The 19,583-nt window shown below is 38.2% G+C and overlaps 1 protein-coding gene across 1 annotated transcript in view; it reads right to left on the bottom strand.

Annotated features, from left to right (window-relative positions):
• Positions 1-19,583, bottom strand: part of CATSPERB (cation channel sperm associated auxiliary subunit beta) — a 132,066-nt gene that overhangs the window by 40,350 nt on the left and 72,133 nt on the right. Inside the window, exons 14-15 of the mRNA XM_059056492.2 lie at positions 19,017-19,161; positions 2,119-2,273 (exon numbers count right to left, since the gene is read on the bottom strand). Of these exons, the coding sequence (XP_058912475.2) occupies positions 2,119-2,273; positions 19,017-19,161 (300 nt within the window). The remainder of the gene's footprint in view (positions 1-2,118; positions 2,274-19,016; positions 19,162-19,583) is intronic.

Here is a 19,583-nt window from a genome sequence, read left to right as displayed (position 1 = left end):
CGAAATGAAAATAAGATTTGCTTCCAGTTCACATCAAAACAATACTGCTTTGCTTATCAATAGGAGGAATATTTCAACACATTCTGTCTGAATATCCACGCATGTGCAAGGGAAAACAGACTTTTCTGTTGAGGAGAAGAAATTCTGAGAAGTAAAGTTCAGTTTAAGATTCCTGCGTAGCAGGTTGCAGTGGGAGATGTGAATGTCTTGTCTTGTGTGGGGGGGAGGAGTCTGGGGGTGCAGATTCTAGAATTCAGTTCCTATTTGGAGTTTTCTGTAAGCGAGGGGCAGGGAAGAACCTCTCGTCACTTGAGAGCTGCACCCCCTCCACCAACCTCATGCTGGTGACTCTGCACAGCTGCCGCTGAGTCCCCAACACTGGTGGTTCACAAAGCTTTCCCTCACTGTCAACACGGGCACCTTTGGACCAGATTTCTGACCCATAGGTCTTCTTTCCAACACACGCTTCTCTGATCCTGATCTTGTCCAGATTTGGGAACTTGCAGGGGTGAGAAGACAGGTAGGGATCAGCCCCCAAGGGGATGCTGGAGTCGCCCTTGTTGCTGTGACAGGAGGAGGGGTGGTTAATGGTACAGACTGGTTGGGACGCCACCATCAAGTAGTGCCTTCCAGACCCATTTTCTGTCATGCCTTTTCCTCTGGCCTCTAAAAGTTGGGAACCCACGGAGAAGAGAGAGTGGGAAACAGATGCCAGGAGAATACATGTGGGACTGAACAGATAGCTTAAGGAGTCTTGAAAATTACTGACAATGCTTTAAGCGTTCTGCATGACATTCTAGCCTGGGAGTGACAGGAACATCCCATGAAAAGAATGCGCCAAGTCCAGGGAAGGGCAGCAGAATGACTGAAAGCTTGCTGCTTGATTCGATGTCTGATTCCAGTGACTAGCCAGTGATGTGTGTAATTTGGGGTGAATTATTTAGCCTCCCTGCACTTCACTTTCCTTATGGGTAAAATGAGGGTAAATAATTGTTATAAAGATTAAGTGTTCATGACAGTGCCTGGCACCTAGTCGGAGACAAATAAGGTCTAGGGATCATTTGTATCCAGAAGTAATACAGTAATACATGTATAGTTTGTTTTGGGAGAGGGAGGTCATAATATTGAGTGTAAGTTCCTTGAACTCACTCACCCTGAGTATAAAACCCCCCACTGGCTTTTGATTTAATAATTTAAACTTTCACATAAGAGAACTAAGACATTTTCTACAAATTGTGAAGTTAGTGAAAATTGAGGTAATTGCTTTTATGGTTAGTGTTACCCCCCCGCTGGCGTGGTTTGATTTATTTCTATGCAGAGCCACACAACAGATGGGCAAATAAATACACAAGGAGTCACGTGATGGCATCTTACTGTCACTAGAAAGTTCCACTTTACTCTCTACAGATATCTCGGACAGACAGGGAAGTTAAAACACCATGTTCTGAACTGCAGTTAAAACTAGAGTCATCCTTGAGTCCTCCTTTATTCTGTTTCCTTTAAGCCAAAGGGCAGGTTTTATTAAGTCCCGGTCAAAAAATCTGTTTGATTCTTTGCTGATACATTGATGAAAATTCATTATTAATTATTATAAATTCATGATTATGTGCCCCGTAATCGGTTCTTAGGCATATATACCTTCATAAATGGCACATTATACATTAAAATTATTAGAAAAATCTACATGAAGTATCTTCTGTGACACACATAACGCCTTTCTCTGTTAGCATTAGAAAAGGAAGAAACAAGGGGGCAGGGTTAATATGAAAGAAGAAAGGTCAAACACTGGGAAAAAGCAGAACTCATGTTTCTTCAAGGTCAACCTTGAGAGGCAGAGAGTCAAACCCACCATGGACCTGGGTTGGATCTAGCTTAGAATATCTGGTGGTTTGCTGTGAATACATTTATATGAAAATATTCTGGTTGGATATAAATCTATATAGCCCTGTATGTGACTTGAAAGATTTTGGAGATGTTCCCTGATATATGGAGGTTTTCCTTTAGTTAAATAGAGCAAAGAGCATTAATAAGAGTTTGTAAGGAAAACACTTTCCCATTTCCACTTAAAACAAGACAAACTGTTTCAATGCATTGAAATATCACAGAAATATCACTGACCTGTCCAAAAATACCTCTAGAATTTCCAAAGGCATCAAATGACCCACCAGCTTCAAAATGATCTGGAGTCAGTTTATGTATGAATCCCATGTGGTCATAGTATAATGTGAAAATTTTATCAGAAATAGATCCAATGTTACTATATCTTCCTAACCCTGTTAGGAAAGAAACAGACATCTCTTGATATTGATACGATACAACTAGAGAACTTTAAAAACTATACCTTATAAAAACTCTATTTAGGGCTTCCCTGGTGGCGCAGTGGTTGAGAGTCCGCCTGCCGATGCAGGGGACACGGGTTCGTGCCCCGGTCCGGGAAGATCCCACGTGCCACGGAGCGGCTGGGCCCGTGAGCCATGGCCGCTGAGCCTGCGCGTCCGGAGCCTGTGCTCCGCCACGGGAGAGGCCACAACAGTGAGAGGCCTGCGTACCACCAAAAAAACCCCAACAAAACTCTATTTAAACTAAGAGGTGGGAGAAGGGCTCTGAGACTCCTGAATTAGCAAAATTCATGTTAGTCTTTGGTAAGTCCCTGGAAAGTCTTTTTCAAGCTCCATTTCATTACAGAACCTGTTTGCTTAAGTCGGTGAAGGACAGAGTTGAGGGGGTGTCTAGAGGTATAGAAGAAAAGAGGTTAGCTCCTCCGGCAGTGGGTTCTCTTCCTAGCACTGAAATCAGACTCCTGAGTAGGTAGAAGGCAGTGAGAAAATAACCCTTGGGGAGGCAAGGGGGAATTATCAGTAGAGACCACTGGGTCATTAGCCATACTAGGATTAAAATGTTGAACCAAACTTGGCGTTTTGCGTTTCTCTTGTGTCTTAGGGCAACACGCTGAGAGGAACTGGCAGTCATCTGGTGATGCAGCAACATTCACTGAACCAAACACTGATCCAGACAAAGAAAGTGTCCCCTCTCCCGGGTGGAGGATGGAGACAGAGTGAGCGCTGAGGTCTCAGGATGAGAAAGGTTGATTTCCACACCCCTCCCCCCACCAAGCTCCCTAATCCTCCCTAGTTTCTCCTGTCCTGACCCCTAAACACTGGAGTGCCCCAGGACTCAGTCTTCTACCATTATCTCTGGAGATCTCTTCCAGTTCCAGGATTTTATTTATTTATTTATTTATTTATTTTTGCGGTACGCGGGCCTCTCACTGTTGTGGCCTCTCCCGTTGCGGAGCACAGGCTCCGGACGCGCAGGCCTAGCGGCCATGGCTCACGGGCTTAGTTGCTCCGCGGCACGTGGGATCTTCCCGGACCAGGGCACGAACCCGTGTCTCCTGCATCGGCAGGCGGATTCTCAACCACTGCGCCACCAGGGAAGCCCTATTTTATTTTTTTAAATTAATTTTTATTGGAGTATAGTTGCTTTACAATGTTGTGTTAGTTTCTGCTGTACAGCAAAGTGAATCAGCTATACGTATACATATATCCCCTCTTTTCTGGATTTCCTTCCCATTTAGGTCTCCACAGAGCACTGAGTAGAGTTCCCTGTGCTGTACAGGAGGTTCTCATTAGTTATCTAGTAGTGTGTATATGTCAATTCCAATCTCCCAATTCCTCCCACCTCCCCTTCCCCCCTTGGTATCCATACATTTGTTCTCTATGTCTGTGTCTCTATTTCTGCTTTCAGGATTTTAAATCCATTTTTATGTGGATGATTCCCCAATTTAAACCTCCCATCTCATTCCCTTCCCTGAACTCCAGACTTATCTAACTGCCTAATGACATCTCCATATGCATGTCAGCCAAGCATCGCGCATGGAACTCATCCCAAACTGAACTCCCAATCCTCACATAACTGCCTCCGTCCTCAGCCTTCCTCATTTCCAGTGAGGGCAACTGTGTTATTCCTGCCGCTCAGTCCAAACCCATACAGCCACTCTTAATTCCTCTCTTCCTCTCACACCCTGTATCTAATCCATCAGCAAATCCTACTGACTTTAGCCTCAAAATATATATAGAACCCAGCCACTTCTCACCACAATCACCCTGGACAAGCCAACATATATATTTATTTATTGTGAAATTTATAACGAGGAATTAGCTCATGCAATTATAGAGCCTGAGAAGTTCTATGATCTGCTCTCTGTAAGGTAGAGAACCAAAGGCCCAAGCACCAGGGGTGCTGATGGTGTAACTCCCAGTTGAAGCCCAAAGGCCTGAGAACTGGGTTTGTGGGCTGGGAGGGCAGGAGAAGACCCATGATGTCCGAGCTCAAGCTGGTGGGCAAGAAGCAAAAGGGGTGAATTCCTCTTGCCTCCACCTTTTTGTTCTACTTAGGCCCTCAAGAGACTGGATGATGCCCACCCATACTGAGGAGGACAGTCTATGGATTCAAATGTTAATCTCATCCAGATACACCCTCACAGCCACACACAGAAATAATGTTTAATCTGGGCACCCCTTGGCCCAGTCAAGCTGACACATAAAATTAACCATTACAATTTTTAAGGTTCAATATGCCATATTTCATCTATAAACATAAGATACACTTTTTTTTCCTTCACATTTTAACATCTTGGAAATGGAGATATTTTATAATTGATCTGTCTTATAATCATTGTCCACTAGGTGGCACTCACGCCATAATGGTCAATTGGCTACACATGTATTATACTTTGTCTCCGCTCTTTATACTGGCATCACTTTCCTGAATCACTGGTATAATACATGTTGAGTTTTAATGCTGCTTAAAATGCCTTAAAATATTACATTATAATCTGGTATTGAAACAAAATTATTATGGGTTCAGCAGGAGAGAAAAAGCAGGGCATAGATTTATTAATAAAGCAAAAGTCGCTAAAGAATTACCACACTGCCACATTTTCTTGTAGAACAATCACCAAGTATTTTATAAGACCTAAGAAAAAAGAAACCTACAAGTAGATGAAATTACATTATGTTTACTATGGAGACACACATGAAATTATTGCCTTATCACACGGAACACTGGGGAAATGTCAGCACAATCCATGCACCATCCACGATCACTGTTTAAACACTGTGTTAAAGTTTAATTGGAAGACTTTTTCCTTTCTTTGTGTTAATAGAACAAAGTTTATCTTACACTCAATGAAGCTCACATTTGATGAAATATGTTTACAACATTCTTCTGTTGGTTTTGCATATGAACCACTAGTTGAGGTGGTTCTTAGGTAATATTTTTCTCTGAAAGTTCTTTAAAAGAATATGTGATATTCATTGTTGTAGCAGAAAAATCCAAGGCTGGCTTGATTTTTTGGTGTGCTTTTAAAATTTGTTTTTTCTTGGCTGCATTTGATCTTCACTGCTGTGCGCAGGCTTTCTCTAGTTATGGCGAGCGGAGGCTACTCTTTGTTGTGATGTGCGGGCTTCTCATTGTGGTGGCTTCTCTTGTTGCAGAGCATGGGCTCAGTAGTTGTGGCTCACGGGCCCTAGAGCGTGCGGACTTCAGTAGTTGTGGTGCGTGGGCTCAGTAGTTGTGGCATGCAGGCTCAAGGGCATGCAGGCTTCAGTAGTTGTGGCACATGGGCTCTAGAGCACAGGCTCAGTAGTTGTGGCACATGGGCTTAGTTGCTCAGCGGCATGTGGGATCTTCCCAGACCAGGACTCAAACCCATGTCCCCTGCATTGGGAGGCAGATTCTTAACCACTGTGCCACCAGGGAAGTCCCTGGCTTTACATTTTCTATTTCAAATAATTCAGAAGTGTTTATGCTTTTATTATTGGTTTAGCTTTTAGTTAAAAAATTAATGTTTTATCAATTTTGGTTTCCTTTATTCTTCCTATTTTCAGTATTTATTCATCTATTCATTCATATCAGAGGGCTACAATGTGCCAGGAAGAGAAATACAGAGCCACCACCTTTGTTCATCACTGAAAATCCCTACCACTTGCAATTTCTCAATCTTTAGCATCTATATTTGTCATCTGAGATTCTTTCTAATTATTTATTCATTCTATATGTGGACATGTTTCTATAGTTTATATCTATAATTTGTAATATTTATATTGCCAATTTAGTTTTCTGAGGTATTAAATATTTTTACTATTTTCAAAGTAATCTTGCTTAGTCTATTTTGACTTCTGTTTCATAGTATGTGTTTATTCTCTATTTGCCCATTCCCCTGGATCCATTCTCAGACTTCCTCTTCCCTATTCGGTGCACTGAAAGGCTCACCCCTATGTATTTCAATACTTCCACTCTGTTTCCAGCTGGCTTCTGAATGGGTTTGGCCAGTGAAAGGCACTAGCAGGAGATAAGAACAAGGGAAGGAAAGAGAAGTCTGTCTGTCTATCTATCAATCTATATATCATCTAGTTATTTGCATTACCCCTTTAACTAAAGGGACTGTAATGGCTTTCTTCCATTGCTAGTCTCTGGATATTTTAATATTATTATTGGTTCCTTTAACTCTGTCCACCATTCTGCAAATAATTCCCTTATAAAGGCTCTTCAGGTGAAACACTTGAGTGGTATTAGGTTCTTGTCAGGATTATTACTGATACAGTATTTTTTTTTTTTTTTACCAGACACGTCCCTAGAAACAGTATCAAAGTGGGATTCTGGGACTGAGTTGCTTATACACTTAAGGAATGCAAAGATGACTTCTTAAGCCTGGCAGATATTGTGAACTGGCAATCCATACCAAGCAAGGGCAACACAATTACTCAAATTATATTGGATGGAGTAGGTCTGTGGAGGGCAAGACTTTAGGTGATCAAATGGGGTCGCTGTGCTTGATTACAATAACAATCATGGTTTTTAGTATGACTTATTGGATGTATTAGAAAGCTTACTAAAAACAACAATAACAACAAAACAACCAACTTATGACCTTGAACATCCAGCTCAAGGCCAGAGTAGAGAACCTGACAGCTGTATGGGGAAAAAGGAACCTTACCTCACCACACACAAAATTAGAAATTTTAAACAGACCTATACAAGCAATCTAAAATAATTAATCTCCTAGAAGAAAACAGGAGAATACCTTCATAAGTTTGGGATAGACAAAGATTTCTTAAATAGGATATAAGAAGCAAGAAGCATTAACTATAAAGAAAAGGCTGAGAAATTGATCTTTTAAAAATTAATAATTTTGGACTTCCCTGATGGCATGGTGGTTGGGAGTCTGCCTGCTGGTGCAGGGGACGCGGGTTTGAGCCCTGGTCTGGGAAGATTCCACGTGCTGTGGAGCAGCTTGGCCCGTGTGCTGCAACTACTGAGCCTGCGCTCTAGAGCCCACGAGCCACAACTACTGAGTCCATATGACACAACTACTGAAGCCCGCACGCCTAGAGCCCATGCTTCGCAACAAGAGAAGCCACCTCAATGAGAAGCCCACGCACTGCAACGAAGAGTAGCCCCCACTTGATGCAACTAGAGAAAAGCCTATTTAGCCACAGAGACCCAATGCAGCCAAAAATAAATAAATAAATAATTTTTTTTTTAATTAATAATTTTGTTCATCCAAAGACACCATGGAAAGAATAAAAATTACAAGCCACTAATTGGGAAAAGATGCTTACAAATTATATTTCTAAAAAAGGACTCATATCTATAATACATTAAAAACTCATAGAAATCAATAAGAAAAAAGGCAATCCAATAAAACTTGATTAAAAAGACTTGAAGAGATAATTTACAAAAAAAGATTAAAAGATTGGCCAGTGAGGGACTTCCCTGGTGGCATAGTGGCTAAGAATATGCCTGCCAATGCAGGGGACATGGGTTTGATCCCTGGTCCGGGAAGATCCCACATGCCGCGAAGCAACTAAGCTTGTGCACCACAACTACTGAGCCTGCACTCTAGAGCCCGCGAGCCACAACTACTGAGCCCACGTGCCACAACTACTGAAGACTGCACACCCTAGACCCCGAGCACTGCAACTACTGAAGCTTGCGTGCTGCAACTACTGAAGCTCCCGTGCCTAGAGCCCGTGCTCCACAACAAGAGAAGCCACTGCAATGAGAAGCCCATGCACCGCAACAAGGAGTAGCCCCCGCTTGCCGCAACTAGAGAAAGCCCACACGCAGCAACGAAGACCCAACGCAGACAAAAAAGAAATAAAAATTTTTAAAAAAAGATTGGCCAGTGAACATGTGAAAATGTGCTCAACATTATTATTCATGGAAACTAAATCTTCAACGAGATACCATTACATAATCACCATAATGGCTTACTATTTAAAAGACAATTCTACGTGTTGGCCAGAAGAGGGAGCAACTGGAATTCCTTCATATTGCTGGTGAGACAGTAAATTGATAAAATCACGTTGGAAAAATGTTGGCAGCATTTAATATTTTTTCTCACAAAAAGCTAAACAAACATATACTTTATGATGTAGTAATTCCATTCTGACATTTATACACAACAGAAATGAAAGCTCTGTCTAGCAAAAGACTTATACAAGAATGTTCATAACTGCTTTATCATAATAGGCTCCAAATGGAAGCAACTCAAATACCTACCAGCAGTGGAATGGATAAATAAGTTGTTGTATATTCAGACCATGGAGGACCACGCAGCAGTGGAAAAGAGCAAATTACTAATACTTGTGACAATATGGAGGAATCTCAAAGTCATAATATTGACTGGAAAAAGTCAGACGTAAAATATATACCACATAATTCTATTTTGATGAAGTTCACAACCAGGCAAAACTAATCTATGGTATTAGAAGTCAGGATAATGGCTACCCTTAGAGGTATACTGACAAGAAAGGGCATGTGGGACCTTTCCAGAGTACTGGGACTGTTCCATAGCTAGCTCTACTTTCCAACCCCTCCCAATGATACTGATAGTTATTTTTGTTTATTTCACAGTCACAGGATGCCTGATCGTCAGAGTTCTAAACGCTACTACTGCACACCTTCTGTCTCAACAAATGATTCAGATAAATTAACCACAAGATTAACCTTGTTACCAATATAAATTGAACAAAATTTTATTGACAGAAACAAGAATAAATAAACATTGTGGGGAAGATCTGAGGCACTAGAATCAGAATTTTGTGCTCTCTCCTTATCCTTGAATAAGGAAGGACCATTGAGGAGATTTTCTGATGGTAAAACTGTTCCTGCTGGCGAGCATCAAGGATACAGGATCAAGGCCTTAGAAACCATGCTTTATGAAATCATATCAGAAACCTTTAGAAAGCCTGTTGTTTAGAATCATATCATAGACTTACAAGACCAGAAGAACCTGGTTTTAAGCTTGGACAGTCAAGAATGCTGGCAATGTTAAAAACAAAGAAACAAACAAAAGCCCCCAGACTCATTCTTGTCTTGGAGACAATTAGTATATTTCCTACTCTGGTTATATGTAATCAGGTATCTCCAAGTTTACCCCAATCTCCAAACTTACCCAATGATCTATAAAAGTGTACTTGAACATTGGGCGATCTACCTTCAGGGAGACTATTTCTTTTTTAAAAAAAACCTTTATTGGAGTATAATTGCTTTACAATGTTGTGTTAGTTTCTGCTGTACAACAAAGTGAATCAGCTACATGTATACAAACATCCCCATATCCCCTCCCTTGTGAGCCTCCCTCCCACCCTCCCCATCCCACCCCTCTAGGTGGTCACAAAGCACGGGGCTGATCTCCCTGTGCTATGCGGCTGCTTCCTACTAGGGGACGGGGAAGCTGGGATGAAGTGAGAAAATAGCACTGACATATATACACTACCAAATGTAAAATGGATGGCTAGTAGGAGACTAGTATTGAAGGCAGATCTTCCTTGCCTATTAAGTTATTGAATTTCAGCATTATTTTTTTTACAATTGGTAGTTTTATTATCTCATGAACACCTGAAAAAATGAACCCTAAAATGTATGAAAAATATAAACCTCTCTGAAGAAAACATGAAGAGTAAAGTTTCATGTTCATGAATTAGGCAATGGTTTCTTAGATAAGACAGCAAAATCACAAACAACAAAAGGAAAAAGAGATTGGACTTGATTAAAATTTAAAACGTTTGTGCCACAAAAAACACCATCAGGAATGTAAAAAACCCATAGAATGAGAGAAAATACATGCAAATCATATATCTCTTAAGAGACTTACATTCAGAATATATAAAGTACTTTTATAACTCATCAATTAAAAAAACAATTAACTCAATTTTAAATGGACAAAGGATTTAAATAATTATTTCTCCAAAGAAGATATAGTAGTGGCCAATAAACACATGGAAAGATTCTTAATATCATTAGTCATTAGATAAATGCGAATCAAAACCATGAGATACAATTTCCCATCCACTACAGTAATTAAAATTTTAAAAAGACAGATAATAATAAGTGTTGGTGAGGATGTAGAGAAATAATCCTCATACATTGCTGGTGGGAATGTAAAATGGTACAGCCATAGTTTGACAGTTCTTCAAAATGTTAAACATAGAGTTACCATATGACCTAGCAATGAGAATCCTAAGTATATACCCAAAAGAACTGAAAGCATATGTCTACACAAAACTTGTACACAGATGTTCATAATAGTATTGTTCATAATAGCCAAAAAAGTGTAAAAAACATCAAATGTCCATCAACCCAAATACCCTGATGAATGTATTACAAAATGTGCCAAATCCTACAATAAAATATTATTCATCCATAAAAAGGAATGAAGTACTGATATACGCTACAACATGGATGAAACTTGAAGACATTATATTAAATCAATAAGTCAGTCACAAAAGGACAAATACTGTATGACTCTACTTATATGGGGTATCTAGAGTGGTCAGATTCAGAGAGACAGAAAGTAGTTGCCTGGGGCTGGAGGGAAGAGAGAATAGGGAGTTACTGTTTAATGGCTATGGAGTTTAAGTTTAGAAAGATGGAAACATTCTGGAGGGAGATGGATGGTGATGATGGTTGCACAACAATGTGAATATACCTAATGCTACTGAGCCATACCCCTTAAAGAAATTAAAATGTTAAAGTCTGTGTTGTGTATATTTTAACAAATAAATAAATTGGAGTAAACAAAACCACCAGCAGGTATCAAGAAAAAAAAAAAAAGAACCATATTATGCCAAAAGGTAGAAAAGTATGAGCTAAGGAAAGGAAGAGAAAATTCTGATGTAACAGGTCACACTACTCTATGTCTAACCCTTTAAAGCAATATAGAGAGAAGGAAGGTAAATCAACAAAATCCTGAGGACTCTCAGTAATATCCTCCTAAGGAGACAGAGGTTGACAGTGGATGAGACGGTTTCCAAAGGAAAAGTAAAGGGGAAAACCAACCCTCTTAAGTGAAGTCAGGTTCACCACCTTCCAAGGTCCTTTACTGAGTTGAGAGAATGAATCAAATGCTACCAAGATGAGGTGAAGCAAACAGTCTCAAGAATAATTTACCCACATTGCATCAGAGCAAAGTGAAGATCTACCAGTGCTGCACACTTTAGTGATGAACCAGAGAAAAAGAGGAGGAGGAAGAACAGAAGGAGGAGAAGATGTGAGGGAGGAAAGGGGTAAAGAAGAAGGTAGAATAGGGGAGGGAAGGGGACAGAAAAAGGCAGAATAGGAAGGCACTGATAGCATATAAGAGATATAAAGAATCCAGTCAGACAAAGCATATCCCAAGATACGGTAAAATTTCCTTTGTATTTTGCATCAAAAGACTTTAATGAATTAATAGATTCAACAAGACAAGATCTCAAAGCCTCAATAACTGAATGACAACATGAAAAATCAGATCATAGACATAGAGAAATAAATTGAGAGCCATGTGCCTTTATCATTCTAGGCTCCAAGACAGGTTAACAAAATTTAACTGTGTTGTAAGTGGGGAGGCATCTGTCAATAAGGTCAATCAATATGAATTTTTTCTTTCAACTGTGCAAACTGAGAGGAGCTATGTAGGCTTGATCAATGACATCACAAAATTACCAAACCAAGTAAGTGGACAGCCATATATCATTTACCCAACTCCACCTCTTACAAGCTGTGTGACTTTACTTTTTAAAATTTTTATAAATTTATTTATTTATTTATTTATGGCTGCATTGGGCTTTCTCTAGTTGTGGTGAGTGGGGGCTACTCTTCATTGCAGTGCATGGGCTTCTCACTGCAGTGGTTTCCCATTGCGGAGCATGCACTCTAGGCACATGGGCTTCAGTAGTTGTGGCTCATGGGCTCTAGAGCACAGGCTCAGTAGTTGTGGCTTAGTTGTTCAGTGGCATGTGGGCTCTTCCCGGACCAGGGCTCGAGCCCGTGTCCCCTGCATTGGCAAGCAGATTCTTAACCACTGCACCACCAGGGAAGCCCAAGCTGTGTGAGTTTAATCATATCAATTTAAACTGTAAAAGTAATTTAATATTACCTATTTCAACTTGGTTGTTGTGAATATTAAATGAAATGATACTTGTAACATGCTGAGTACAACTATAGTAGCTCAGTGAGTGGGAGCTATTATTATTTGTCTTTGGGGAGAGTAAAAAAAAAAAAATCACTGAAATTGTAAATGAGAATAAAGCATGATGTTTCAGAGTCCCCCTGCTTTAGGGTTGTTCATAGGATCCTATTTTTGTAGATCCTAAAAATCCATCATCACCACCCCACCCCCTGCCAGAGGATTCTGGGAAGATGGTAGAGTGGGTTGCACTAGGAATCTCTCTCCCCACTTGGACAACAATTGCACTGGAAGAATCTATCTGATATAATTGTTTGGGAACTCTGGAGTCTATGGAAGGCTTGCAACTTCTGGAGGAAGACTTGGGTAGTAAATTCCATTAATTTCAGCCCTTAGCACAATAGAATCTACCCATCCTCCACCTCTAGCCTCAGAGCAGGCAGTTACGCATGTGTTCCTGGGTCAGTTGCACACAGCTTGCAGGAGCCAGTGTGGGCAAAAAGGACCTTGTCCTCCAAATATTGGGGATCTGTGCTCTGTTTGCTGATTGCAGCTTCTTCTCATAGAGGTGCAGACCAAAAGGAGGGTGGCCATTCTTGTTGCACCTCTTTCAGTGTTGCAAGTCCACTCCCCACTGGCTGAAATGACTTTCAGGGAATTTAAAGGTCTGGGCCCTTCCCCCTTACCTACCCCATCATTTGGTTTCCCTTTTAGGAACCAGACATTAAAGACTAGGACATTTGAGGTATTATCAAAAAGACAAGAGGTAACAAGTTTGGGTGAAGATGTCGAGAAAAGAGAACACTGTTGGTGGGAATGTAAATTGGTGCAGCCACTGTGGAAAACAGTGTGAAGACTCCACAAAAATTAAAAATAAAACTACCATATCATCCACTGATTCAACTTTTAGGTATATATCCAAAGGAAATGAAATCACTATCTCAAAGAGATATCTGCATCCCCATTTTCACTGCAGCATTATTCAGAATAATCAAGACAGGAAAACAACCTAAGTGTTCACCAACAGATGAATGGATAAAGAAAATGTGGTATATATACACAATAGAATATTATTTGGCCATTAAAAAGAAGGCAACCCTGCCATTTGTAACAATGGATGAAACAGAGGGCATTATGTTAAGTGAAATAAGTCAGAGAAAGACAAATACTGTATGACCTCACTTATATGTAGAATCTATAAAAAAGTAAAACTAATAGAAATTGAGAGCAGAATGTTGGTTGCCAGGGGTGTGGTGGCAGGGGAATGGGGAGGGGGTAATTGGTAAAGGTGGTTGAAGGGGACAAATTTCCAATTATAAGATGAATAAGTTCTGAGGATGCAACATACAGTACAGTGACATAGTTAACAATACTATACATATATTTGAAAGTTACTAGGAGGGTAAGTCTAAAAAGTTCTCATCACACACAAAAAATTATAACTATGTAAGATGACTGATGTGTTAACTCACCTTATTGTGATAATCGTTTTGCAATATATACATATATCAAATCATTACACTGTACATCTTAAACTTACACAATATTATGTAAATTGTATCTCAATAAAGCTGGGGAGAAAGACTAGGACATTCAAAAGCAACTGCATACACAAGGAAAATTTAGAAACTGACCACATATACTTGGGGAAAGGTACAGGCTCAGGAAAGACCTAGGAAGCTCTTGAGTTTACATCTCAGGCTAATCCTTGGCACAGAGACAGCCCACAATAAAAAAACAAAAAAACATTAACAACAAAAAAGCAAACCCTGGGGAAGGGGGAGAATCTGATTTCCAGATCTACTATATTATTAGATTCAAATGTCCAGTATTCAACAACAACAAAAAAATCACAAGGCATACAAAGAAACAGAAAATATAGCCCATTCAAAGGAAAAAAATTAAATCAACAGAAATGTTCCATCTTAAAGATGTTCAAAAGACTAAAGGAAGATGTGGAAAAAGTCAAGAAAATAATATATGAACAAAATGGAAAATCAATAAAGAGATAGAAAGACTAAAAGAACCAAAAAGAAATTCTACAGCTGAAAAAGCACAATAACCGAAATAAAAAATTTGCTAGAGAGATTCAAAGGTAGAAGAAAGAATCAGTTAATTTGAAAATAGGACAATGAAAATTAGCAAGTCTGAGGAACAGAAAGAAAAATCATTGAAGCAAAGTGAGTAATTATTTGTAACTGTACTTGTGTTTTCTATATGATTTAAGAGACTAATACAGTTAAAGAAAAAAATGATTAATGTAAAAGCTAGTATTACTTACTGTTAACTTGGGTTTGTAACTCCAAATCTTGTTTTCTACATAATTTAGGAGACTGATGCATTTAAAAGAATTACTAATTTATGTTTGGAGGCACACAATGTATAATGATGTAATTTTGTGACATCAACAGCTGAAACAACAGGAGCTGGAGACTTCAATATCCCACTCACAATTATGGACAGAACACCGGACAGAAGATAGGTAAGGACATCAAGTACTTAAACAGTGCAGTAAACCAACTGTATCTAATAGACATACACAGAACATGCCACCCAACAACAGTACTTACACTTCTCAAAGGCACATGGAACAATTTCCAGGACAGACCATATGTTATGCCACAAATTAAGTTTCAACAGACTTAAAAAGATAAATATCACACAAAGTATCTCCTCTGATCACAAGGAGATGAAGTTAAAAATTAATAACAAAGAAAACTGGAAAATTCACAAAATTGTGGGAACTAAACAACACTCATTTAAACTAGCAATCTACCAAAGAAGAAATCACAAGGGAAATTGTAAAATACCTACAGACAAATGAAAATGAAAATACAATATACCAAAACTTATGAGATGAAGTGAAAGTGGTGCTAAGGGGAAGATTTATTACTCTAAATATTTACATTAAAAATAAGGTAGAAATGAGTGAAGGGAGCCAAAAAGTACAAACTTCCAACTATAAAATAAATAAGTCATGGAGATGTACAGGAATACCTAGGAGATACTGCAAGTTTGTTTCTAGGCCAACACAATAAAGCAAATATTGCAATAAAGCAAGTCACATGAATTTTTTGGTTTCCCAGTGTATATAAAAGTTATGTTTACACTAGACTGTAGTCTATTAAGGGTGTAATAGTATTATGCCTTTAAAACAATGTATATACCTTAATTTAAAAATATTTTATCACTGAAAAATGCTAACCATCATCTGAAAATGGATGGTTGCTACAAACCTTCAATTTGTTAAAAAAAAAAAAAGCAATATCTGCAAAGTGCAATAAAGCTAAGCACAATAAAATTACATATACCTGTAATGTACAGCATGGTTACTATAGTTAATAATACTGTATTACATATATGAAAGTTGCTCAGAGAGTAGATCTTAAAGTTCTCATGACAAGAAAAAAAAATCTGTAACTACATATGGTGATGGATGTTAACTAGACTTATTGTGGTAATCATTTTGCAATGTCTACAAATATAAAATCATTATGTTGTATACCTAAAACTAATATAACATTATATGTCAATTATACCTCAATTAAAATTGTTAAAACAAAAACCAAGAAATTTCTCAAATCAACAATTTAACTTTAAAACTTAAGGAATTAGAAAAAGAAGAACAAAGTAAACCAAAAGCTAGCAAGGAAAAAGGAAATAATAAAGATTAGAGCAGAGATAAATGGAATAGAGAGTCGAAAAACAAGAAAGAAATCAATAAAATCAAGTTGATTCTTTGAAAAGGTCAATAAACCTTTACCTAGATGAACTGAGAAAAAAAGAAAGATGACTCAAATTACTAAAATCAGAAGTGAAAGTGAGAACATTACTGCTACTTCTACAGAAGTAGAAAGGATTATAAGAGAGTATTATAGGGCTTCCCTGGTGGCACAGTGGTTGAGGGTCGGCCTGCTGATGCAGGGGACAGGGGTTTGTGCCCCGGTCTGGGAGGATACCACATGCCGTGGAGTGGCTGGGCCCATGAGCCATGGCCACTGAGCCTGCGTGTCTGGAGCCTGCACTCCGCAACGGAAAAGGCCACAGCAGTGAGAGGCCCGCATACCGGAAAAAAAAAAAGAGAGAGAGTATTATAAACAACTGTACACCAGCAAATTGGATAAGCTAAATAAAATGGAAAAATTCCTAGAAAAAAACCCTACAAGACTAAGTAAATCGTGAAGAAATAGAAAATCTGAATAGACCTAAAACTAGTAAGGAGATTGAATTAGTAATAAAAAAATCTCTCCACAAAGAAAACCCCTGGACCTGATGGCTTCACTGGTGAATTCAACAAAACATTTAAAGAAGAGCTAATACTGATCCTTTTCAAACTTTTCCAAAAAATTGAAAAGGAAGGAACATTTCCCAACTCATTCCATGAAGCCAGTGTTATCCTGATACCAAAGCCAAACAAAAACACTATCAAAAAAGAAAAAAGAAAACTGTGGACGAATATCCCTGATGAGTAATAATGCAAAAATCCTCAACAAAATACTAGCACACAGAATTAAGCAGCCCATTAAAAGTATTATTCACCATGACTAAGTAGAGTTTATTTCTGTAATGCAAGGAACACTGAATGCAAACATATGAAAACTGATCAATGTAATATACCACATTAACAGAATGAAAGAAAAAAACCCACAACATCATCTTAACTTATACAAAAGAGCATTTGACAAAATTCAACATACTTTCATGATAAAACACTTAACAGACTAGAAATAGAAAAAAACTTTGGGGTGGTGAGTGGGACGAATTGGGAGATTGGGATTGAGATATATACACTATTGATACTATGTATAAAATAGATAACTAATGAGAACCTACTGTATAGCACAGGGAACTCTACTCAATGCTCTATGGTGACCTAAATGAGAAGGAAATCCAAAAAAGAGGGGATATATGTATATGTATAGCTGATTCACTTTGCTGTACAGTGTAAACTAATACAATATTGTAAAGCAACTATACTCCAATAAAAATTATAAAAAAAGAAGAAAACTACCTAAACATAATGAAAACCATGTATGAGAAACCCACAGTGAACATTATACTCAAGGGTGAAAGACTTAAATCTTTTCCTCTAAGATCAGGAATAAGGCAAGGAAGCCCACTCTCACCACTTGTATTCAATATAGTACTGGAAGTTCTAGCCAGAGCCATTAGGCAAGAGAAAGAGGTTAAAAGCATCAGAATTGAAAAGGAAGTAGGAAAATCATCTCTGTTCACAGATGATGTGATCTTATATGTAGAAATTCCTAAAGTTTCTACAAAAAAAAAAAAACTATTAGAACTAATAATGGAATTCAGCAAAGTAGCAGGATATAAAATCATCACTCAAAAATCAGTTGCATTTCTATACACTAACATGAATAATTAGAAGACAAAATTAGGAAAACAATTCCATTTACAATAGCATCAAAAAACTACTTAAGAAATAACCAAATTAGTTAAGGGTAACCCACAGAATGGGAAAATATTTGCAAATCATATATCTGACAGGGGATTAATATGCAGAATAAATAGAAAACTCCTAAAACTCAACAATAAAAACAATCAATCTGATTAACAAACAGGTAAAGGACTTGAAAAGACATTTCTCCAAGGAAGATATAAAAATGGCCAATAAGGACATAAAAAGATGCTCAACATCACTAATAATTAGGGAAATGTGATCAAAACTATAATGAAAAACCACTTCACATCCATTAGGATGATCACTATCAAAAGACCAGAAAATAACAAGGGTTGGCAATGATGTGGAGAAACTGGAACCCTTTTGCACTGGGGGTCAGAATGTAAAATGGTACAGTACTGTGTAAAACAGTATTGCAGTTCCTCAAAAAATTAAAAATAAAATTATCATATGATCCAGCAATCCCACTTCTGAGTATACACCCAAAAGAAATAAAAGCAGGTCTCAAAGATATATCTGTATAGCCATGTTCATAGCAACACTATTCATGATAGCTAAAACATGGAAGCAACCCAATTGTCCACTGATGTATGAATGGACAAGCAAAATGTCATATATACCATACAACTGAATATTATTCAGCCTTAATGATGAAGAAAACTCTGACATACGTTATTACATGGATGACACTTGAGGACATTATGCTAAGTGAAATAATCTAGTCACAAAAGGACAAACACTGTATGATTCCACTTTTATGAGGTACCAAAGTAGTCAAAATCATAGAGACAGAAAGTAGAATGGTAGCTGTGAGAGGCTGTGGGGAAGAGGGGAGTGGGGATTTATTTTTTAAAGGGTATAGAGTTTCAAGTTGAAAAGAGTTATGGAGATGGATGTTGGAGATGCTTGCAGAATATTTGCATGTATTTAATACCACTGAACTATATACTTAAAAATGGTTAAGATGGTAAATTTTTTTATGTTTATTTTTATTACAGTAAAAAAAATTTTAAAATCCATCACCCCTAATAGGTCTGTGACCTTAGGATTAGTTCATTAATATGGCAGATTTTAAAATAAATCTTCTAATCCCTGGCTCACAGGTAGTGCTTATACCAACAAAAGTGAATTCCTCACCTGCCTTTGTCAAGTAAACTTTTCCACTTTGGGAAACAAAAGTAATATCTGAAGTATAAAAACTATGATACGTATTCTTTATGATATCATCATGAAAGTCAGCTATTAATTCGAAGGTGTTGCCGCCATCAATTGAAAGCCATACCTAAGGGAATAAAAAGATAATACCTCACTAAAGAGCTGCCATGTAACAGTCATCAGTTACCTAATCTTCCTACATAAGAAAAGTCATGCACCATGACCATACTCCCACATCCATCACACACACACACACACACACACACACACACACACACACACACAACACACACAAACACACATACAGACAGACTCCTTACCTACTTGGTCAACCGTCTATTTCCTTCCTAGAGTTTGTGCAAAAGTGTACACGGCAGTCTTCAGTTTTAAACAGTGTGCATTGTGAATGTACCAAAGAACAAAGTTATTCCATCATCTCCCAACTGGTCCTCCTTGTTCATAAAAGGATGAAGTGTTGGATGTATTTGGATATGGAGGAGAGTGCTTACCCATATTAAAATGAGACTTCTGTGCTGAATTCCTTTATTA

Source organism: Kogia breviceps, chromosome 3, assembly GCF_026419965.1.
Source record: "Kogia breviceps isolate mKogBre1 chromosome 3, mKogBre1 haplotype 1, whole genome shotgun sequence".
Lineage (NCBI taxonomy): Eukaryota > Metazoa > Chordata > Mammalia > Artiodactyla > Physeteridae > Kogia > Kogia breviceps.
Note: the sequence above shows the minus strand (reverse complement) of the source record. Positions and strands in the feature narration are given on the sequence as shown.